This window comes from Salminus brasiliensis, chromosome 7 (assembly GCF_030463535.1).
Source record: "Salminus brasiliensis chromosome 7, fSalBra1.hap2, whole genome shotgun sequence".
Classification (NCBI taxonomy): domain Eukaryota; kingdom Metazoa; phylum Chordata; class Actinopteri; order Characiformes; family Bryconidae; genus Salminus; species Salminus brasiliensis.
In genome coordinates this window covers 21,933,034-21,956,130 of record NC_132884.1, presented here as the reverse complement: position 1 = coordinate 21,956,130, position 23,097 = coordinate 21,933,034, and the positions used below count along the sequence as shown (strand labels likewise).

Here is a 23,097-nt window from a genome sequence, read left to right as displayed (position 1 = left end):
GAAAGCCCCCAATAACTGACAAAACTGAAATTAATACTCAAACAAAAGCAAAGAAATACTTAAAAATAAAAATAAAAGTAAAATGCATTTTTTTTTTGTTTTTGGGTTTTTATTCCAAGTAGTTTCAGACCCTTTCTATTGGTCCATCCATCATGAACCTCTCAACAACAAAGAAAGAGAGAGATGGATGTGGGATTGACCTGACATATATGCTTTTCTATAGATTCTGTTGAAATAAATTTTTTGAAGACACATAAATTGTTATTTTAAGCTTCAAGTCAAGTCATTTACTTCACAAGTGAATTTGGAACCACACTCTAAAAATAAAGGTGCCACCATTGAAGAACCAATTTTGGTTCCATGAGGAATCTTTTAGTTTTTGTAAAAGAGAATCTTCACATTGGTAACTAACCTTTACATCAACTTATTTAAACCTTCAAAAGGTGCTTCACACATCTCCCTTACAATAAATGGTTTGTCATGAAAACGTATTAAGAAAAATATTATTTGGTAACGCTCAAAGGAGGAAAGATTACAGTTGACAGCCAATGATATTCAAAAAGACCTTCATATAGGCAAAGACTACTACAGACTGCTAACCATAGCCATAGCCATAGCCAGACTGCTTACCATTCAGTCAAGCAAATGCAACACGAGAAATCGTGAAACAGTAACAGTACATATGACAGATTGAGTGTGCACAATCCGCACACTTATCGTTAGGGAAAAGAGTGAGACAGAGAAACGAGAGATCCTGATCTCTTCCATCTTCTCTTTAATTAGATGATATCCTCCATAATACAACAGTCATCTAACAACTACTTTAGCTGCTCTTAAAAATACCTCTCTGTTTATAGCCTCCTCAGAGTGTAGACCTCTGGGATGTCAGAATGCTAAGCAGAACTGCCGTAAATCAGTTGTCCACGATGGGACTGGCGGCCTTTAATAACGCCGGTGAAAGGTTGAACGGCCTGCTTTAGGCCAGCCTGCATTTCTCTGACCGTGAACAGATGCTAGGGTAAGCATATCAATCCAACGGATGGATGGAGTGAAAGAAGCAAAAGTAACTGACCTTCGGAGTGATAGCCTGTTGATGCCATCCTTGGAATCTCAATAACGCAATAGCACATTGCAAGGATTTTTGAAATGCAAACAGCGCCACGGCTAAAATGTTGCAATCAATTCTGGCTGAGCTTCTCTTTGAGTATATTTTGGTTTGGCATAACTCTTGGAGTGAATCAATTACTGCTATGTTTTTCTGTCAACATGCAAAACCTTCTAGCATATTAGTCCTGAAGTTACAATACTCGTGTTTCTTACACGTAAATGCAGACTCCGGATTATTCTTAGCCTTTGTAGAGGAAAGTACCTCCACACTCACTGTTTCAAGTCTTTCAGCAAAGAAGGCACACGTCAGAACACGGTCTTAGATTACATTTTCAAACTTACATACCATATGTACTTATAAGAGAATGCACTACAATTAGCTATTTTCAGCTACACTCTGAAATATAATGTACTAAGATCCAAAAAATAAGATGCCAAAGAAGAACATTTTTTGGTTCCATAAAATAGAGATGTGTATGAGCAACATTTAAATGTTTACCAATTTAAAGATTCTTCACACACCCTTTGTAGCACCTTTACTTTTTAGAGGGTAATCTAAAAAAAAAAAAAAATCATAGTGATCATAGTGCTAATCATTATAACTGCTGGCATCATGCTTTGTTTTCTTATATTCTATATGTTGTATTGATACATTTTTACATATTTTTATCACCTTTACAGAAATGTTGATTAATGTGCATTGTCGAAATTGAATAAACGAAACTAAACTAACCATACATGGTATTTATAATAAACACTCTACCTTATTATGTAGGATAAACTAATAACGGTTGAGTGCAATGGCTTAAAATGTACATCATATGCTGGATTTGAACATTTTTCTAATGCTGCTGTGATTTGCATATAATGAAGCTCATGATATATATGGTGAGAGTAGGATTATGCTAAATACTGTGGAAGCACACATGTATTTTAACTTTGTAAATAGTCCTTTCTAGTCTTTATACTGGTTTTCTATAATGGATTTAATATACTGGTTGCACTCCATGATGCTGGGGCAAGTAGAACCTGCTAAAAAAGTAACTTAAATGTATTTTATTTAAAAACCCAATTGCCTGCAATTTCACAGCAGACTAAAATGTCTCAAAAAGTATTTAAATGTATTGTTTTTGAGCCTCCATTTACATATTCCTATAAGTGATCTACTGGTTTGTACACGTTAACAAGCTAATAGTGGTCAATGGCCATTGGAAAGGTGACAAGAGCTAATTACGTTTGTATCAGGCTTTAGGAGAGCTGAGTTTGTTTAAACAGACGTTATATAGCTACAGACTGTACATACATGGGATTTACATACAGATTTGAGACTGGCCTTTTTTATTAGCTTAAGACTATACTAACTACTCTATGCTGTATTAAACGCATAGACACTGCCTTACACCCTGGAGACCCTATTTTGAGTTCAATAAAATCTAATTACTTAGTATAAAAACGGGTTCATTCAAAACGGGACATTGTTTTAAACACTTGACATTTTACATTTTACATTTTATTAGATTTGCAAAGATGTCAATGCATAATTACTTATATTTAGAATAGTTACAAAGAAAGAAAAAAATAATAAAAAGAAATGTGTAAAATGGCTCAGTGTGATTGTAAAACAAAGTTGATGTTTTTCTCTGAATGTTTTATAACAGTACGCTATCGAAAAGTGTGGCAGACTTCTCATGGATTACTCCAGATCTCATAATTACAGCCTTTGATTCCACTCAAAAATCTAATCGGCACAGCTATTAATCTCTGGCTCACGTCTCTGATAACAATCATACAAGTTAACCAGCTGGGCCAAAATTCCTATGGCTACAGTCAACAATTAATCGTTCTGACCTCTGTCTAGATCCAGATATGGATAACCTGATAGATCAACTGACCAGGTTTTCTTAGCCGCAGGAGCAAGGGGAGTCCTAGCCTGGGGGTGCAATAGCTGCCATTCTGGGGAGTGTCCCAGTGACCTGGGCAGTGTGTAACTTGGGCTGGGTACTGAGAATGTCTCTGAGACGATCTCAAGTGACCACGTCGCGAGAGTCCATTAGGCACTTAATTGAGGAGGGGTGGATAGGGTGGGTCGTGGGGGGGTTGGGGGGGAGTGGGGTGTCTTCGTTCTCTTCATGCCCACTGGGCTAGGCAGAGCGGGTGATTGTATCTGTATCAAAACACCGTTAAAGCAATTAACCGTTCACGCCCGAGACTGCTCTGCAGGGCCTCGATGGACACATTCTTTGAGGAGATTCTGCCAAGCGTTGCAGAGAGCAGGGGGAGTTTTACCACAAACCCTCCCCCATCCCCCTGATGAGAGAGAGATGGACACTACTCATAGACCAACCTCTACTTGACTACCCTAACACATCTGCAACTCAGCACGTTAACTGATGCATTACACCAGTGAAGTCCAATTACTTTGGAAATATACATTTTTTGCCAGGTTTATCTGCCAGTTATCTTCCAGGTATATTGCACAACCCCACAACACTGAGGTACATTCCTCAGAAACAAACCTCATCCACCCTTTATCCACCTCTATGTCTCCTCTTACACCAAACACGGGTGTCTCTGGACCCATTACCCCTACCATCATTATAGAGGGCGAGAGAGGATGAGAGAGACAGAGCATTTAAGAGCATTAATCAAAGCTGTGTGAACTGTGGATTGGTTACCTGAGCTCAGTTTTAAAAACCGTGAGGGAGGGTGGGAGGGAGAGAGGATTGCACTGCGATTCTAACGGCGCGCAGGTCAGAGTCTGGGCTAACGGTGTTGTGTTGACAACAGCTTTGTGCCAAAGATTGGTGGCTCTGAAGTCAGCAGACTCAACTACCACCTGCCAATAAAGAATGGAGGGGCTTTGGGAGAACAAACACACAGATCCGCTCACCGTCTTCAACTGCAATGGGGGGTTTCAAAAGGCACAAATTCAAAAACTTAGTCTCCTTTAACATTCTGCCTCCTAGACCATCTAGCAATCACTTCACAAAACTAAAAAAGATATTACTGTCCAGTGAAATATGACAAATAAAAACAAATTAGTATGCAAAGGATGTAAATCTGTAAAATCATTGGAAGTATAAAAACAGAATAGACTGAACCGCAACTAATTTCTGAACATTTACTGAAAAAAAAACCCGAATTTTGTCGTTTACTAAAAAAAGGAGTTCCCGAAGTAAATCATCTCTCACAACATCAGATATCATAGAACTGAAACCACGTTCCTCGTTCTATGTGCTGTTAGACCCCCCCAATTTTGTGGTAAATGTCTTTGTTAGCTTCATCTGGTAATATGATTCTACCACACATAGCTACTGTAAATGAAGTGTAATGATTTAGGATCCTGCAGAGTGGTCAGGGAGAGCTTAAGCATTCAAAAATAAATGCTGTTCTAATTTCTCGTGGGGGGTAAACACCCCTGACGCAAAACCACACACTTGTTTTTCTACTTGCCTGAGCTACTGCAGATAACCATACAGGCAGTTGAGCTGCCTACATTAGCATTCTCTACAGAAGATTAGCCAGACTGTAGCACAATTGTTCTATGCAAATAGGTTCAGCTATCTTAAACAAACTCACGTTATTTGCCCATTGCCTTTACTTGACAACACAAGAGCTATAAACCAACAGACATAACAGCAGTTGAACAAACACATTCGTTCTCCGTCAGCAGTCACAACACAAACAAGGACTAACTGAGATCTGTGTGAGAAAGGAAAATCTCAGCACACAGTCTCGGAGACTGACACACAACATTCCCAGAAGCAAGTAAATGCTTACAACCGCTAAGCCAGCAACTGCATTAATGAAAGTGAATTAAGATAACAAATTAAATAATACAAATGGAGAGATTAATGATGCTGCCCACAAACAGCCATGGCATATTTTCTTTTATGTTATAGCTACATTAAACCCAACTACTCAAGCACTACTCAATTTGAGCTTCAAATTACTGAACAAATATAACAATTCTGCTACAATCAGACACAGAATAATGCAACTTATTAAAGATAAACAGTTTTGCTATGAACAGGCACCGAAAGATGCAGATTATTGGAGAAAAACAGTTGCAAAGAAAGTCGGGCCTCAGTGGGTCCAGTGTTTCCAGTCGCTCCGTGGGATCCTCCCAAATGACCCAAACCCAAGACTGGGTAACATCATCCCCAGAAAAGCCAAAAGAACGGTATTGGGCCTCACCTCACTGTACGATGGGTTACTGGTCTCCAGGTACAACATATTGGCGCTGAGATTGAGCAGTGCAGCCGCTGTTTGCTCAACGGGCTCCAGGATTCTTACCCCTTGTTCTTCCCCTTTGGTCCCCTAAAACAGTGGTGTGGGCTACAAATGTGAAAAGGACAGGCTTAGGAACTCTATAGGAATTCTATGGGGTTGCCATATATACCAAGCTCTACAAAGGGGAGGGCCTGAAAGTACCTGTCCAATACCTGAATCCACACCCTTCACCTTTTTTTTTGGGAAGGTGTTGCTTCTTCTAGCTCTTCCTTCAAGGACAACCCTGCAGTGCTTTTAAAAACACACCAGGCGTTGATAGATCGCTTCATTCAAGCTTCAGAAAAACTTTGTTTCACGTCATATGCAAAACAAGCTAAAAACGCAAATGCAAAAAAGCAATACATCTTAAAAATTTTGGAAGCGCTTTGATAACATATTCCACACTGTGTTCTCAAAGCTTTGGTTTAAATAAGTGTGGAGACTGACACTTTAAATGGCCAGCAGTGCTCAAGACAGCAGTTCCTCTAAATGACTGTTTTAATTCTTTGGATGATGTTAAGAAAACGCAATATTTTAGCCAGAAGCACTTGCCGTAATGAACCCCAACTATTTCATTTCATTCACACCCTGCAGTTGTGCATTTTCTTTCAATAACTATTTTGAAAGGTTTCAGATTCCAAATGACAGAAAATATTAAAATACTGTATATTCTTACACTCACAAGGCTTTAGAGGATAAAATTTAGATCACAGAGGAGGCTCAGACCACCTCAAGCATTTTCTGACCTTATCTACATAAGAATGGACTCCCCCACTCCCACCCACAACATGCCCCCGGCATTGCCCCTATTAGTGTCCCTCCAGAAACAAAAGGGGGGCTGTAGACTGCTTGTATCTATCAGAGATGACTGGTGTAGATCTGTTTTGAACACATAAATGTTGGTTCAGACAGCGGGGAACTGCCTCTCTCTTTTGTAACCATACTTACATGTCAAAAGGGCTGTGGTGAATAAACCCAAGAGACAAGGAGACAGAGAGACGGAAAGAGAAAGAGAGAGTCTGTCAGTCATTCTGTTATTATCAGATAAAGGCCTGTGAGACCCCTATCGTTTTGGAGTTGATATTTGGTTAATTTTTTATGAAATCCAGATTTTTTCTCAGGTTGAAAATGCTATGTTCATTTCTAAGAGGCCTACCATGAGCAAGCGTTTTACTGCATTTTCTACTGTAATGATGTTTTTTTGCAAACCTGAACTTCCAAAGTTAGGTCAAACATAACATGTCTAAAATGTCTAACAATTAAAGGTAGGAACTAAATGAATCAGCAATCAGCAACCAATCAGCAATAAATTTTATTATTCTGCCCCAAATTATCACCAACAACAGTTGCCTATAAGAGTCTGTGTATTTAACCCTTTTCATTTTATTTTATTTTATATTATATTTTATTTTCTGGTTGCTGTTCTTTGCACTTTAAATACGTTTTAAATTACGTGATTGCAGTTGTTAATGCAGGCATGGATGGTTATCTGCATGTGTGATGTGTATTATAGGTTCCTGAGTAACTAAATACAAAATCCCACCATATTAGTAGCATCTTCATTTTTTGGATTTTGCTTTTTTTATTTTTTATACATAATTTAAATAATAATCATACTTTCTTTTTACATTGTTATGAATATTTCATGATAAATGGACCCAAGAAATGCTCTAAATTATATCAAATGTAAGTTACATTTTAGCACTGCAAAAATGCCTCTATTGTAAAGCTATTAGAAGTACAGTATTTGCTTTGGTGTAGTTAATTAACAAATTCAACCTGAGCTGACATTAAAGAATACATCCAAGTTCCAGATCACTCTGTTGACACTAATATGGCTCTTGTTTTGTATCAGGACCCTGAAAAAGATCATTTTGCAGTAATTTTTGGAAACACTTAGAAAACACTTTAGCTCTATAGAATTTTAGATATGCATTCGCCATAGTAGTTTCCTGCAATGTGGGCTAGGCAGGGTATTCATGAACATTAGGGGTGGTTCCAAATCATACAGTGTGCAAATGTTCAGTGAGAAAGCAACTTCAAACTGCATAAGAAGCAGGGAACGGTTTGCCAATTCAGTGGAACTGCAGGAAAGTACCCATCAGTCATTGCATGTCTCCTGAGGAGCGATTGCTTCATGCTTGATGATGGTGAAGGTATTTAAGGCCAATGATGATATACAGAACCAAATTTTACCATTCTTCAATTAGTTATTTTGCTTGGTGGAAAACCTGTGAGTAGTTCTATGTAGCACATTTTAAAAAGGGTTCTATACAGCAGGTTGTGGAATGGAATGCAGCATCCTCATCATGCACCAGAGGATGCTTGGGCCAGAACTGATATTTAGATTTCACATTTTAAGAAAAAAAAAAATATGATTGCGCAGATTTATTTCTTTAGACCCAGCAATAAATACATAAATACGTAAATAAATACATAAATGCATAAATAAATAATACATAAATAAAAAAAAAAAAAAAATTCTAACCTCCCAAACAATGCATAAAAAATGCAGTTCTGATGCTTGATGCTATTTTATATTTTTTCAGCTTTATCAAACATTACATTCTACATCCACAAGCACCTTTAATTAAAGTACATGAAAATACCAGTTCGGAAGCGTGTAGTGGTAATCATTAACAACAACATGTTTAGCATGTGGCACAAAACACAAAGCACAAGAATTTCACACCTATTTAGCTCCCGGAAAGGTGCGGCTGGACAGAGCTGTGTAAGGTCTGAGTATAGCTTTGGGGTGGGGATTCTATTAACCCAGGTCAAGAAGGAGAAAACTAATGCCTTCAGGCCAAGCGGCACCAATAAAGAGCTGTCAGGACAGTCAAACCCCCTCCACTACCTGTGACTATTATCGTCTCCAAGCTGTGGCCCACACCCTGTCTCGATATTGGGGGGCATTTAGCCTCAGGTCACCTGGTCTAAGGCTGGATCAACGAGCCAACACTCCTGCATTCACTTTGGGGCTGCTGGATGTGCTTATTCACAGCCCTTTTCATGGGGGGCAATTAGTTTAGCTAAACAAACTTCTAATGAACTTAAAACAACACTGGTGGTGGAGGTGATAGGGTGCTCACTGGAGAGCCTTTGCTGCTACTGTGAAACAACTAGCTTTGCGACAGCAGTGAAGAAAAGGTGAAGTCTAATCAGATTCTCGAGATTTTTCCAGGGCTTAAAGTAGGGCTGTAAAGCTATCCGTTAAGTAAAGGAAGGGTACCGCATTAAAATTTCGCTCAATTAAAAGGGAGTGGAGGCAAAAATACACTTGTAAAAGTGTAAAGGTCTCTACATAACACACATTCAAGCACATTTGAAATACTTTAACATTTACATCTACAGCATTTAGCAGATGTTCTTCTCCAGAGCGACTTACAAAACTGCTTCACTGTTACTCAGAAAATATCTTAGCTTAGCTTGTTTGTACAGACTATGATCTGAAGAAACTCTTCACGGACTGTGTTTGCAGTCACTCTCTTAGTCAGTCAGACCCCAGAGTGGGGAAAGAAACAGTTGTACTTAGCATTAGCATTAGCATTCACACTGTTCCCTTCAGAGGTAATGCACTGCACTCCTGCTCCATATGCTCCTCACTAACACTCTGCTCTCCTGCTGCATATCCTCCTCACTAACACACTGCACTCCTGCTCCATATCCTCCTCACTAACACACTGCACTCCTGCTCCATATGCTCCTCACTAACACACTGCACTCCTGCTGCATATCCTCCTCACTAACACACTGCACTCCTGCTGCATATCCTCCTCACTAACACACTGCACTCCTGCTCCATATACTCCTCACTAACACACTGTACTCCTGCTCCATATGCTCCTCACTAACACTCTGCTCTCCTGCTGCATATCCTCCTCACTAACACTCTGCTCTCCTGCTCCATATCCTCCTCACTAACACACTGCACTCCTGCTCCATATGCTCCTCACTAACACACTGCACTCCTGCTGCATATCCTCCTCACTAACACACTGCACCCCTGCTCCATATCCTCCTCACTAACACACTGCACTCCTGCTCCATATCCTCCTCACTAACACACTGCACCTCGCTCCATATCCTCCTCACTAACACACTGCACTCCTGCTGCATATCCTCCTCACTAACACACTGCACTCCTGCTCCATATCCTCCTCACTAACACTCTGCTCTCCTGCTGCATATCCTCCTCACTAACACTCTGCTCTCCTGCTCCATATCCTCCTCACTAACACACTGCACTCCTGCTCCATATGCTCCTCACTAACACACTGCACTCCTGCTGCATATCCTCCTCACTAACACACTGCACTCCTGCTGCATATCCTCCTCACTAACACACTGCACTCCTGCTCCATATACTCCTCACTAACACACTGTACTCCTGCTCCATATGCTCCTCACTAACACTCTGCTCTCCTGCTGCATATCCTCCTCACTAACACTCTGCTCTCCTGCTCCATATCCTCCTCACTAACACACTGCACTCCTGCTCCATATGCTCCTCACTAACACACTGCACTCCTGCTGCATATCCTCCTCACTAACACACTGCACTCCTGCTGCATATCCTCCTCACTAACACACTGCACTCCTGCTCCATATACTCCTCACTAACACACTGTACTCCTGCTCCATATGCTCCTCACTAACACACTGCACTCCTGCTCCATATGCTCCTCACTAACACACTGCACTCCTGCTGCATATCCTCCTCACTAACACACTGCACTCCTGCTCCATATCCTCCTCACTAACACACTGCACTCCTGCTGCATATCCTCCTCACTAACACACTGCACCCCTGCTCCATATCCTCCTCACTAACACACTGCACTCCTGCTCCATATCCTCCTCACTAACACACTGCACCTCGCTCCATATCCTCCTCACTAACACACTGCACTCCTGCTGCATATCCTCCTCACTAACACACTGCACTCCTGCTCCATATCCTCCTCACTAACACACTGCACCTCGCTCCATATCCTCCTCACTAACACACTGCACCCCTGCTCCATATCCTCCTCACTAACACACTGCACTCCTGCTCCATATGCTCCTCACTAACACACTGCACTCCTGCTCCATATGCTCCTCACTAACACACTGCACTCCTGCTCCATATCCTCCTCACTAAAACACTGCACTCCTGCTCCATATCCTCCTCACTAACACACTCCACTCCTGCTCCATATCCTCCTCACTAACACTCTGCTCTCCTGCTCCATATCCTCCTCACTAACACACTGCACGCCTGCTCCATATGCTCCTCACTAACACACTGCACTCCTGCTCCATATGCTCCTCACTAACACACTGCACTCCTGCTCCATATGCTCCTCACTAACACACTGCACTCCTGCTCCATATCCTCCTCACTAAAACACTGCACTCCTGCTCCATATCCTCCTCACTAACACACTCCACTCCTGCTCCATATCCTCCTCACTAACACACTGCACTCCTGCTCCATATGCTCCTCAATAACACACTGCTCTTCTGCTCTTCCTCACTAACACACTGCACTCCTGCTCCTCATCTTCCTCATTAGCACTCAGCGTCTCCTGGCTTTCACAAATATAAATTAGGGTAGCTGTGGGCAGGTTCTTTTAAAACTATATTAAAATATGAATTAAATTGCATAATAATAATAATAATAATAATAAGAAGAAGAAGAAGAGCAGCAATTTTAAAAAATAAACTTTGTAAAACAACAGTAACATAAAAAATCAAGAGTAAACAGTATTTATTTATCTAATACAATAATAATAATAATAATAATAATACAGTAATACTTAAGGACAGAAAAAGAAATACAATCAAGTATTTTGCACCCAAATGTTTTGGAAACTCGGCGCCCACAATAACAATGGCATCATGTCACACACACACAGTAACTTATTAATACAATTAGTATCAAACGGATATTTTAAAATGGTTAGTTGGCACTGAACTAGTGTAATAGAAAATCTGCATTTTATTTCATTTCATGGCTTTTGTATAAACATGACCCACATAAGTGCACCCCTTCTGGAAACTATAGTTAAGTATAAGCCACAAATACTAGTGAAAGCACTTGGGAATACTAGTCATCAGTAGAGGCAAGTACATATACAAAAACATTTTTAACAGATAAAATAAAATAAAAGTTCAGGAATTCAAGCAAACTAAAAGTAAAAAAAACTGCAGCCTTAGTAACAAAAACAAACAAATTAATATCCTCAGATAGTTTTACTTTCTGTATGAATGTATGCCACAGAATTATGGCTTTTCCTGTAGAGACACACACAAAAATAGCCCCTTACTAGACTTCCGTGTCCCAACATACTGCATAACCATAAAATGAATGAACTGGAGACATTTGGGAATTTCCACAAGAATATTTTCCACACAGATTAAGGATTTTTAAAGCTAATATCAGAACCCTAGAAAGACTGACAGAACTAAACACAGCCAACATTTTAAACAAGGTTTCATTTTCATGTGGTTTCTACTGCAATGGCTTACATTCTTATGGTTTGAGAGGATTTACCCTATTTCTACTGAGATCTGCACTCTGCAGTGATTCTTAACTCTGAACATTATCTTGTCTGGTCTATTTTTAAATGTTCCCAGCAGTCTCTGCTTGGCGGGCCACCCAATACAGTAATAACGTTATGTGCGGAAAAATAACTTCCTAGTATCAGTGTGAAATGCACTATGATAGCTAATACCTGACCACAGAGAGGAGCTGAATAGTGATCATAGTTGCACTTGGTTGGTGGTACAACACCTATTTCTGCACTTGAGATATATTAGGTAGAGAATATCCACACCCAACCAGACAAAACATTAGTGGCTGAATTAGGCGCCGGTCGTGAGGCAATAAACATGAGCTCAGCTCTGAGAGAGGAAACGGGGGCAAAGTTAGCTTTTCGGCAATTCACACAAAAGATGTTGCACTTAGATGGCTGCAGTAACTCTTTGAGGAGTGTTTGGGCTTAGGGCTGCTGGATTAGTGGGGTATCGTATGTCAGGTGCTTGGGGTTTGGGAAGATACCTATACAAGGAGCTGACAGCCTCCATCACCCCCCTGCTGAGGGGGAGAGGAGAAAAAAAAACTGGAAAAAATCTTTCCTAGCTACCTATGGGGGGTCAACATTGTCCCATTGGCTCAGCTTTGCCACCTGCCACCAAATACTTTAATGTGCTGAGGAGGTCAGCGTTTGTTGACTTCATCGTCTCAATGAAAACAGCACGGCTGTGTGACTGAAAAAGAGAATAATTTGTGCTAGGGAGGAGGTAAAGAAGAGACAGAGAATTAGATGAGTCATTTTCTTTAATATGGCCTGCTTAGTGTGTAATTGATGAGGTGGCTTTTGTGCTCCTCTTTCTGCTGTGAAAGGGGGATTTGCTCTTTGATGACGGTTGCTGAGTGCTGCGGGGCAAATCAAAGGTAGAGAGGCTGCCAGGGCAACTAGCCTTGAGCTACCATAACACATCCTTCTACACAGCTAGCACTCTGTCTCTGACAAGACATCAGCTTGGGGATCTAACTGGACCGGATTTGAATTTTGAAGCATTTAACCCCTTTATATTCATGGACGACCTCAGGCTTCTTATACAGCAACTTAAGGTTACTGAGGTGTAAGAGTGACGAAGGTTGGTTACGACGAAGGTTAACACACATCAATAAGCATAATTGTTCAGTGAGATCTCGTGGAAGACTCGTGGAAGAAAGTAGGTTATTCTTTCTGGAGCTGTCTACTCAAGATCTTTGAGGAACAGTGTTATAGCTCAACATAATAAGCTGTTAGTACTGTTAAAAGGGCCAGACACCTGTGGACTAAACACAAAGGGCAGTCCACACCTGCACACCAAACTGGTGTGGAATTGTTTTATGGCATAATTGGCTTTAGAAGCTCTCCATCCTGTTTAGGTGCACACATGGAGACCAAAGCCAGGTTCAGAAATTGTATGATGTAGAGCTAAATTCTACCAGAAATGGAAAGCTTATTCTCACATTCTTTCATGAAAATGAGGAAATATATGAAAACTTTATCTAAAGAAAAGAATATGTTAATTAATGCAATTTTATGCTTGAGGTACAAGTAAAGTAATTAGGCAGTAAGCTCTTCTTTGTCCAGAACAATAATATTACATGTATGCAAATCCTTCTTCCAGTTATCACCTAATACAGCCATTAACCCCATTCCGCAGTACCCTTAGTGACTGCCATTTCTGCCCTTTAATCGACTGTCTATTAGTAACATGAAGCGTAATGAATGTTGCATTAACATTAGGGGTGCAATGGTACATGTAGTCAGGTACAGGTACACTGCCAGGTGTAGAGAGAGTGACTCAGACTCATCCCTCTTGATTCCTTATGTCTCACCTTTTATAATTTGGATTTGAAATGACTGAGAATAATCCAGCATTTAACTGACATTCTGGCATTCATTAACTTTTCATTTCAACTCATGAAATCATGGTGGGTTCGACGAGGATGAAGGGTCTGTGTTTTTGTGTGTGTGTGGAAACATGCTACTTTTAACATGCTAAAATGCTAACTTTTACACTTTACAGCTTAATTAACACCCTGTGGCTGCACTGGCTACCTCAGGGGGCGCTATACAACACTAGATGGAACCAACTGTAATTTGCAGAACTGTCTGTTCAAATCAAATGAAAAGAAACCTGAGTTAGTCACATGTTTTTAGCCTTTTTTCTATTGTGCTCTACTTTGACCACGCACAGAAGACCAAACAGCAGTGAGAAACACACCTGTGACTTTTGTGTGCCCTTATACCCCGAATTTACATGATCTAACGCAGCCCAAAATTCATGGTAGCATTGGGGAAGCACTGATTCTCCATGCTGACCTATTTCACTATGCATGCACCATGACTCGTCTGGTGGCAGATTTAAATCAATTAAAAAATGCTACCAGTCAATTTCCATTCTATCCACAGAATGGTCAGTAGGGGGCTTGTGGAAAGAGGCAATGTTAAATCACAGATGCTGCTGGTGGATTTAAACAAATCTATGCATGGACTGGGGCCATTATGGAGAAGTGGCGAACCAAATCTTTGTTCTTTCCGCTTGCTCACATCTCAACTTAAAAAACACACACAAAGAAATATTTGCTATTTTTACCTCCATGTTTATTTGCATTTATTCTAATGTTGGGTTGTGTTTTTACAGTCATAAAGACAATAAGGCTCCAGAGAAATGGTTTAAACTGGTGAAAGTGGATGCCTGTTTGGCCAGTACTGTAGTTCATTATCATCAATAGTAATAATAATAACAGTACTTCACCAACACTTTAGGCAATTTCTCACAAGGCAAAACTCTTGTAAACAAACAAAAACTTTCTTCAAGTTTACATATATACAAACACATCATTCCTACCAAGCCAGACATGTAATTGTCTTGTCATAAAGAAGGAAGAGTTAAAAAGCAATTAATCAAAGCTAGCACCAAAGAGGTTTTCCCACTGATGTGTTTCCTTGATGCACCATATAGCATTTAGATTTGCTGTTCCAACTGTTTACTTTGTGTTGATGAATTGTGCATTGTGTACTGTTATGTTATTATTGTTACTCTAATCTGTTTTCACAGCATTTCTGATTCTAAATGATCATATATTTTACCACAAAATCTATGGAATAAACTTTGCACAATACAAATATCTAGGGTTGGCTTTCTGGACAGAGATCAAGCCTATTCTTGATTCCCCATGAAAAGCAAAATTTACTCTACGGTTGCAGTGGTATACCGGTTTTATGTATGCAAATGGATGGTTATCATACTGTGTACATTTGCTTTATACTGGTATTAGAAAACACATTGAACCGAACAGAAAATTCCATCAATTTCTTACTTATTTTCAGAGTGGTAAAAACCAAACAATCAATTAATTAAGGGAGAAAATAATCAGCAGAATAATCCAAAATTAATCATTAGCTGGAAACTAAATAATTCAAAAGAGCTTGACCTCATCTGCAGCTTTCTCCTGCAGATGCTCTGTACATTGTGTGAATAATTATGTTTGAACTGACCAATAGAAATCTAAATCTAAATTACTTTTTTTTTTTTTTACATTATTTTTCATTCAAAGTACAAAGAACATTTGTGCCTTTTCCTGTAAAGTCACCATTTTGGAGATAACATGTTTTTCAATGGACAGTGACAATATAGTTTTATTTATGAAAAACATAGTAATAAAAAGTAATAATAAAAACATAATAATAATAAAGTAATACACTAATTGCTGTAACTATAGTAAATATTTTGTTCAACCGGTTTCGAGGGTCAATGTAATAATAATAATAAGAAGAACTACTACAAGAGCAAGGGGAAGAATAGTCAAATACCATATAACGCAATACCGTAAAACTATAAAAAATCTATATAAAATTTTCTGAGACAGTTATCATACATCTGTGAACTAGCCTTAATCCTTGTCTGGGGAATCAGTTCTCAGTGAACAGTGTTTTCCCTAAACATGTATGAAAACTTAAATAAATGTTTTAACAATTGATCTTAACTTCCTCAAGCAAAGAGTAACAGAACATACGGTAGATACTGAACAGCTGTCAAAGCCCTCTAAATCAGTGTTGTTCTGAAGCTCTGTTTAATGTTGCTACCGGCAAACTGGTGGGGTGAAAAAGAGTCACCGCAGTTTTTAGCAGTTGAGATTCAAGCCGGAGAGAGTGCCAGAAAACAGTTGGAACATAGCTCCAGGTTAAATCTGCTTTTTTTTTTTTTATCTGAGACCGGTTTCCCCTGCCAAATAGCAAATCTCAAACAAACTACGAACGTACTGTGGCACTTCCATTTGGCAGAACTGTGAAGAAAAGGCACATTTCAGGGCAGAAGGTGGGTAAAACAGACAGTAATTTTGAAAGGGGTGGCGAGAAGTAAGCAACACACCTTCTTAATGCTCTGTAATCACTTGAAGCTGAGTCAGGCCCTGGCTGAAAAGAGCACGGCAAATGACTAAACAACAGGAGAGACGCTATGTAGACTTTTCACAGTTCACACGATGCCAGGAAAAAACATTCACAGCTTGTATACTGAGGCAAAACATTTTGGGCCCAGCTCACTCAAACGCACACCCTAAATGTACGTATCAATCAGGAGCTTCACTCCCTATCCAATCTGTCAGCACCTATTTCCGATGTTGCTTTTGCGCGGGACATAACTAGAAGAAGCTCATGAGGCTGGGCCCTTCGAGAACAAACCTGAACAAATATGACAAGCAGTGAGATCCAAACAGGATTTTCCCACATAAATCTTTCCTAAACTGCTAGAACTCTAAAGCAAACACACACTGAACAATGCATTCTCTTTTTAGGGAGATGAGATGCAATCTAAACAGCGTTCACAAGATAAGGGAAGTTAAGGAAAGCTGGAAAAACACAACAACAGAAATTCCACAGAATTGCGCAGATAAACATGTAATTAGGGCACACTCAGCTTCTCCTATACCAATGTGTCACCCTTACACCTCAGAATGGTTCCTGATGATCCAACCCTATCTCCGTCTTTCTATGAACCGTAAGCTCATTGTGCTCAGCTCAGCTGATCGACAGCTCAGTCTTGTGACATCAGCTCTTCAGGGCTGGAATACAGCGCTTCCTGTCACTGTTTTCGTCACATTCCTCCATGTTATCTGACTCCACACCTCTTCTTCTTTGCTCTTTGCTCCTCCCCCAGCATGAGGGTGGTGTGGAGAGACCGCAGCCCTGTATGAGGCAGGTGCTGCTCAAAATCGTTGCCCTCCGGCTAGAGAAAAGAACGCACCTCCAGAAAAGGAATTTCAGATTTAAACATAAAACCCCTCCACAATGCAAATAGCATTCCCTGAGGGTGCTAAAGAGGCTGCGCAATGTCTAATGACTCATCAGGCAGGCACGCCTTTCTGGAAGGAGGCGCCATGGTCTATTTGACGGCAGATGGGGGGAGGGGGTTGCCGCTATGGGGGGTATTCCATTTTGCCATGGCTTTCCGAGATTTCTCAGTAAAGGTGGATTAAGTAGGCTGAAAGTGAGAACCGTCCAGGAGGCATCTTTATCTTTTCCTCTATGGGACAGATTTGATTTGGGCATTTTGGAGTTGTATGTAAATGTGGCTATTTACAAGTTTCAGAACTCAAAATGTAACCTCCACCGGTCCATTCAGTCCATAAAGGTGTGTGTTATTCTGTAAGTCGGTCTTACAGTCATATTAGGAACTTTAGGTCTAAGCTGGATTTTTGTCAAAAATGATGCTAAAAAGAATGTGTCAGTTTTTATTGTCAGTGATATTTTCCTTTCATTTATTCCTTCATTTGTTAATTGATCAACAGAACAGTTTAGCAAGTTAGCGTATGGGCTAATTTTCATCTGTAGACCTGTCTAGTCCGTAAAACTGAAATGAATACTGACAAACACTCGCTGTTTTCTAATGCCAGGCAAGCTTACAGAGCATGAAAGTGAAAGGGCCGCTTTCTTAAAGATGGGTGTGGCTAAATAAAGTGAATAAGAATGAACAAGAAGTGTTTTAGCCTGGATTGCTTTTTGAATGAGACACAACAAGCCAGGGCAGCCAATCAGAATAGAGGTCATAGTTTACACATACCGTATATGTCTTAAAGGTTCATTGAAAAATGGACAATAAATGTTTTTGTTTGGTAAATTCACATAAAAAGACAGACATGTAGAATATAAGAATAGATAGAATATAAAGTACCACACATACCCATTTACTCACACCTCGGGGGCAATTTAGCAGAGCCAATTAACCTATCATGTGTGTTTTTGGTAGGGGGGAGGGAGCCAGGGGAAACCCAAACTGTAAAGTTGCTGCAAATACTCGGTTCTTCTCCTAACATTTAGACCAAGGAAAGAACCATTTAAACATGCAAATGGCTCTTTCAGTTGTCAGGGTTTTTTTTTACAGAACATTAAATAACACAATATGTTACCTCGTTTGTTAAAAATGACAAAATAATAAAAAATAGAATAATATAATGTATCACGATATCACAATATCAAGAAGGCTTCCCTCCCTTATTGTGAAAATGCAAAGTTTTGAAAAATGTTAAATACATTATAAAAGTACTGGGACACCTGCTCATTTATAGTTTCTTCTGGAATCAAGTATTTTTTAAAGAAGTTGATCCTGCTTTTGTTGGAGGAGCTGTCTCTACTGTCTAGAAAATACTTTTTACTAGATGCTGGAGTATTGCTGTGAGAATTTAAATGTATTAAGTGACAAGAGCTTTAGTGAGGTCAGGATGTTGGACCACCCCACCTCAATCCCAACATCTCAACTCATCCCAAAAATATTGGATGGGGCACATTCATTCCAGAGAACCCAGTTCCACTGCTCCACAGCTCAATGCTGGGGGGCTTTATACTGCTCTAGCCCACGCCTGAGTTTACACTTGAGTTTGCTTCACGTTACTCCACATTACAACAACATAACAGTATCCATGATATGGTAAATTGGAATTCACATTTCTAGTGGTAAACCTGGTCTGCTGAAGGTAGGACTGCGGGGGGAAGTGTCCCTAACAACCAGGGCTAAATAAGTATCATTGCTCTAGTCAGTAGCAGACTGCCATGGCTGCCGTCTTCTGGACTCAACATGCGTTAGCCAGAGCAGCCTGGAGTATTAGCGTGCCACTGTCTCCTTTCAGGAAAGGAAGACGGGAGTGGGCGGAATGAGGGTGGTGCTTTTACTAAAGGGGGCATTAATCACCAGCTCAAGAGAAAAGACAGTGCCCAACCCCCTCCACCCACCCGCCCAACACCTTAGGGTACAGAATCACAGCGTTGCTTAGTGAGTCTCTCCCTTTTTTCCCTCTTTACTGCTGGACAACAGCATTCCTCTGCTGGGAGGGGAGCCACCAACTCACCTCCTGAGCCTGGCTGCTCACACACTGTGCCGACTGGGCTGCAGTTCTATCTACACACACGTACAACTCACACTTTCCACTTCTTTCCAGTTATGTGCTAAAATAATACTGTAACAGCAGGTGCCAGTGGAATTCTCCTTAGGGAAAGAGTCTCACACCTAGTATTTATGGAAAAGAACAACTGGAAGAAGCTACACATGTTTTTCAGAGAACAAGTATTCAAAAGGTTGCTGGCAAATGAACAGAGATCAGGTATAGGCATCATAAAAACAAACAAGAATAACAAATAAAGACTGCTCATATTCTCTCAAATTTAACTTAAGTTAAATTTTGTCTCCATATTAAAATAAAATAAAAAAATACTTGTATTTCTGTTGCTTTTCTCAAGTGTGGTTTGAAATGAAATGAAGAAAAAACTTACATCAATGAAGAAAATGTCAGATTGATAGTTTTGTAGTAAATCGTCTCCATTTTCACAGTGCATCGATCCAGTCTGGCCACCCAAGTTGTAACGATTTTACAAGCTACACAGGACCTGTCTCAGCTGTACGATACATAAGCTAAACCCTTATTTTAGAACATTTTCTGCTGCTCTTTAAAAATGTCCATGGTGACAAACACATAAATAGGCTGACAACAGGACATAGCTGTCTATCTCCAGGAGTTGTCATTGGTCCCCTTTCATACATTTCAACGTAACTGCCACTGAATCCAATCAGAAAAGTGGTTACTAGGCAGGGGTAGCTTTGCAGACAAGGGGATCCCCAAACCAACACCAACGCCCCCAGATGTGCATGTGGGTGATAACGACTTTTACCGGAGTTTACCACTGAATTCCCCAGAAACAGAATGATGCACCTCACTGGTTACACCAAACAAGGCTCACACACAAGTTTCACACACATCCTTCACAGAGGGATTATTGTTAATTATTATCTATCTATCTATCTATCTATCTATCTATCTATCTATCTATCCATCTATATATATATCTATATATATATATATAGATATATATATATATATATTTTTTTTTTTACCAAATACCAGTCATATTATTTTGTAAACCACACCAAATATGTAAAATTATTCACACTGAGCTTTTTTTCTTTGTGTTTCTTTTTTTCACAACACAGCTATTACTGTGATGAGAAAACCACTGAAAATCTGTTTGAGTGGGAGGTTGTCAGAAAATGATGCTGTTTTGGACTTCTTTTTGACCACATTTTGTTTTAAAAAGTGAAAGGAATAATTGCCTTAGTCATTTTCTCCTATAGGAGCACTTTAAAATGAGGTAATTCTAATATAAATGCCCCAAAAACTTTTTAACACAAGCAAAGTTCTGCTTACAACTTCAACTCTAAACAGCTTAATGCAGACTATGCCTTGGGTAAATATGACTTATATAAAAAAAAAGGTCTGGTTAAAAAGTACAGCAGGTGTGTTCTGAAGTTGTGAAACACTGTGCCATAAAGAAGGACATCATAACATTCATCAGCACTGATTTCTTCACTTGAGTCACTTTTCTCAAGGCCATTCTTTTATCAAGCGAGCTCTTTAGCACTCTTTCCATTTTCCAACTTCTTCAGTAGCTGCCAATCTGTCAGAACAACAAAAATCCCACCACTTCCCGCCTTACAAAATCTTTTTGTTGCAAAGCTGCAGGCTTTAGCGAAGCTGCTGTGTCAGGAATTAGGCCACAAATACTGCTGCTTCACTCATGTCGGGCAAGACTGCCTCAAATAAAGCAGTTTAGCTCAAATAAAAGGAAATCTGTGATAGGCTCACTATGTTGAAAGTTCAAGCCCATCAGCAGCAAAGAGGTTTGTAAAAAGTCTGTAGCGTGTTGTGTTGAGTTCACTCACTGCAAGGTGCTCCTCGGACCCATGCATGGTGATGCAGTCCATGCTGATCTGAATGGTGTTGGATGGAGAGCTGTCGTTTGAACCTTCTGAGAAGTTGAGCTCAATGGGCTGCACCGAGTGGAACGCAGACCTTAGAAAAGATAAAAATTACCTGGGGAAACCTTCAGGGCAGTTCATAAACTACAGTCTTTTATTTCACTTTCACACAGTGCTGACCAGTATAAATCTCCATGTACAGCAATGTTTACATTTTTCTTCATCAGTTTGGAATTTTTTAATATACTCTCCTGAAAAAGGTGCTTGGTTAAAAATGGTTAAAAGGCTAATATGGTGCCATAGAACAACCGCTTGTGGCTTAATGAAGCACCGGGGTTTGTAATAGATGGTAAAGAACCTTTTAAGTGGTAGAGCTTTAGTAAACAGCTGTTTCGAAATGTGAAATTGTCCCAAAACCTTTGACCGGCAGTGTAGTTGAGTGTAAAGCTGTGTGTCTGTGTGTGTAATTGTACGCACTGGTCCAGCATCTCCAGCAGCTGGTTGAAGACATCCTGCCCGAGGATGTCAGTTCCCTGTGAGCTTGGCGTCTGAGACATGGATGCCAAGAACGAACCCTCAGCCCATGAAAGACAAGCTGCTGGCTCCCTCAATCTCCTGAAAGAAAATGTTACACAGGAAATACAGCATTAGTATAAGGCCTCTACAGAGATGATTGAATCGTATGCATGTGCAAGTGTACATTTGCACAACTATGCTCCTATGTTAAATGCTGCCACCCATCCAAACCACCCACACATGTGATTGGTGTGGCTTAACAGATAATACCACTACCTGCCAGTGAGCTACCACACCATGTGCAAGACTGGGGTTCAATTCCTGGTCTGTGTGCCGCACTACACCCATACGAGTCCTTGGGCAAGACTCGGAACACTACATTAGCCCACCTCTAATGTAACCTCTGTGATATGAGTAACCTTGTAAGTCGCTCTGGATAAGAGTGTCAACTAAATACCATATATGTGAGTATGTCACAATGTTAAAAGCAATGCTGACAGCCATCCTAAAGCCTTGTTCATGTGTTCATTACTTATGAATATAACAGAATGTCATATTACTGACTCAACAGGGATTGAGGTGTGTTTGGAGCAGTATAATCTTCCAAAAACTGTTGACCACAGTTAGATTAGCTAAAACTACAGAATCTAATTGTCTTGGATGGCTGGCCTTTGGGGTTAAGGGGGAATCACTTTAAACCTTACGCACCAATAGACAAACCAACGCCATTGTCATTCAGAACACAAACTTGGATTTTAGTAACAAGGTTTAAATACAGAAAGTGCAAGAATGAGAAGAGTGAGGCAACAAACACCCCCATCGACAGTGGCTGCTTTCATTTAATTGCCTGTAGGAGGTAAGAGTAGTTCCTCTACAAAAACAACTGTACTTAATCCAGCAAGAAGAAAGGACAGACTTCTCATAGTGCTCAGTAAACACTGTATTGATGCAATATGTAGACGAACTGGACTGTCAGGAAACTAACCTTGACGCAAGCAAGTCGTACAGTTTTTAAGACTCTGCTGCAGCATCACAATCTGTGTAACCGCAGTAGCAGTTTTCTTTTGTCCTGGAACTTTTAGAACCTGGTCTTGGAAACATCCTGAATCCCTCAGAGGACTCAAGGTATTACTGTCCTTTTGCGAAATGTATTTAAAAGTAATTACATTGATTACACATTTAGCAAATTTACCACAGTTCTTTTACATTGTGTATCAACAGGTCTGAGACTGGACTGCTGACAAAAATAGCTAGAAAAAAACACATTATTTCTGTGGTATTTATTTCATTTTGTAATTTCTTTATTTATTATGCACATCGTTTTATGCATAAGTTTGGGCACTTGTTCATCACAATCACATGTTTATTTCCTTCATTTAACATATTAGAATAAATCTAAACATGTAA

At 40.0% G+C, this 23,097-nt stretch overlaps 1 protein-coding gene across 4 annotated transcripts in view; it reads right to left on the bottom strand.

Annotated features, from left to right (window-relative positions):
• tp63 (tumor protein p63) overlaps positions 1–21,746 on the bottom strand; it is a 46,555-nt gene extending 24,809 nt beyond the window's left edge. For 2 of the 4 annotated variants that reach the window (XM_072682994.1, XM_072682995.1), the window contains exons 1-2: positions 21,652–21,746; positions 21,139–21,268 (exon numbers count right to left, since the gene is read on the bottom strand). In XM_072682994.1, coding sequence (XP_072539095.1) covers positions 21,139–21,268; positions 21,652–21,731 — 210 coding nt within the window. In that variant the 5' untranslated portion in view covers positions 21,732–21,746. Of the gene's footprint in view, positions 1–5,304; positions 5,344–21,138; positions 21,269–21,651 lie in introns of those variants that run through there. The other 2 variants (XM_072682992.1, XM_072682993.1) reach the window with 1 other exon arrangement.
• Between the last annotated feature and the right edge of the window lie 1,351 nt (positions 21,747–23,097).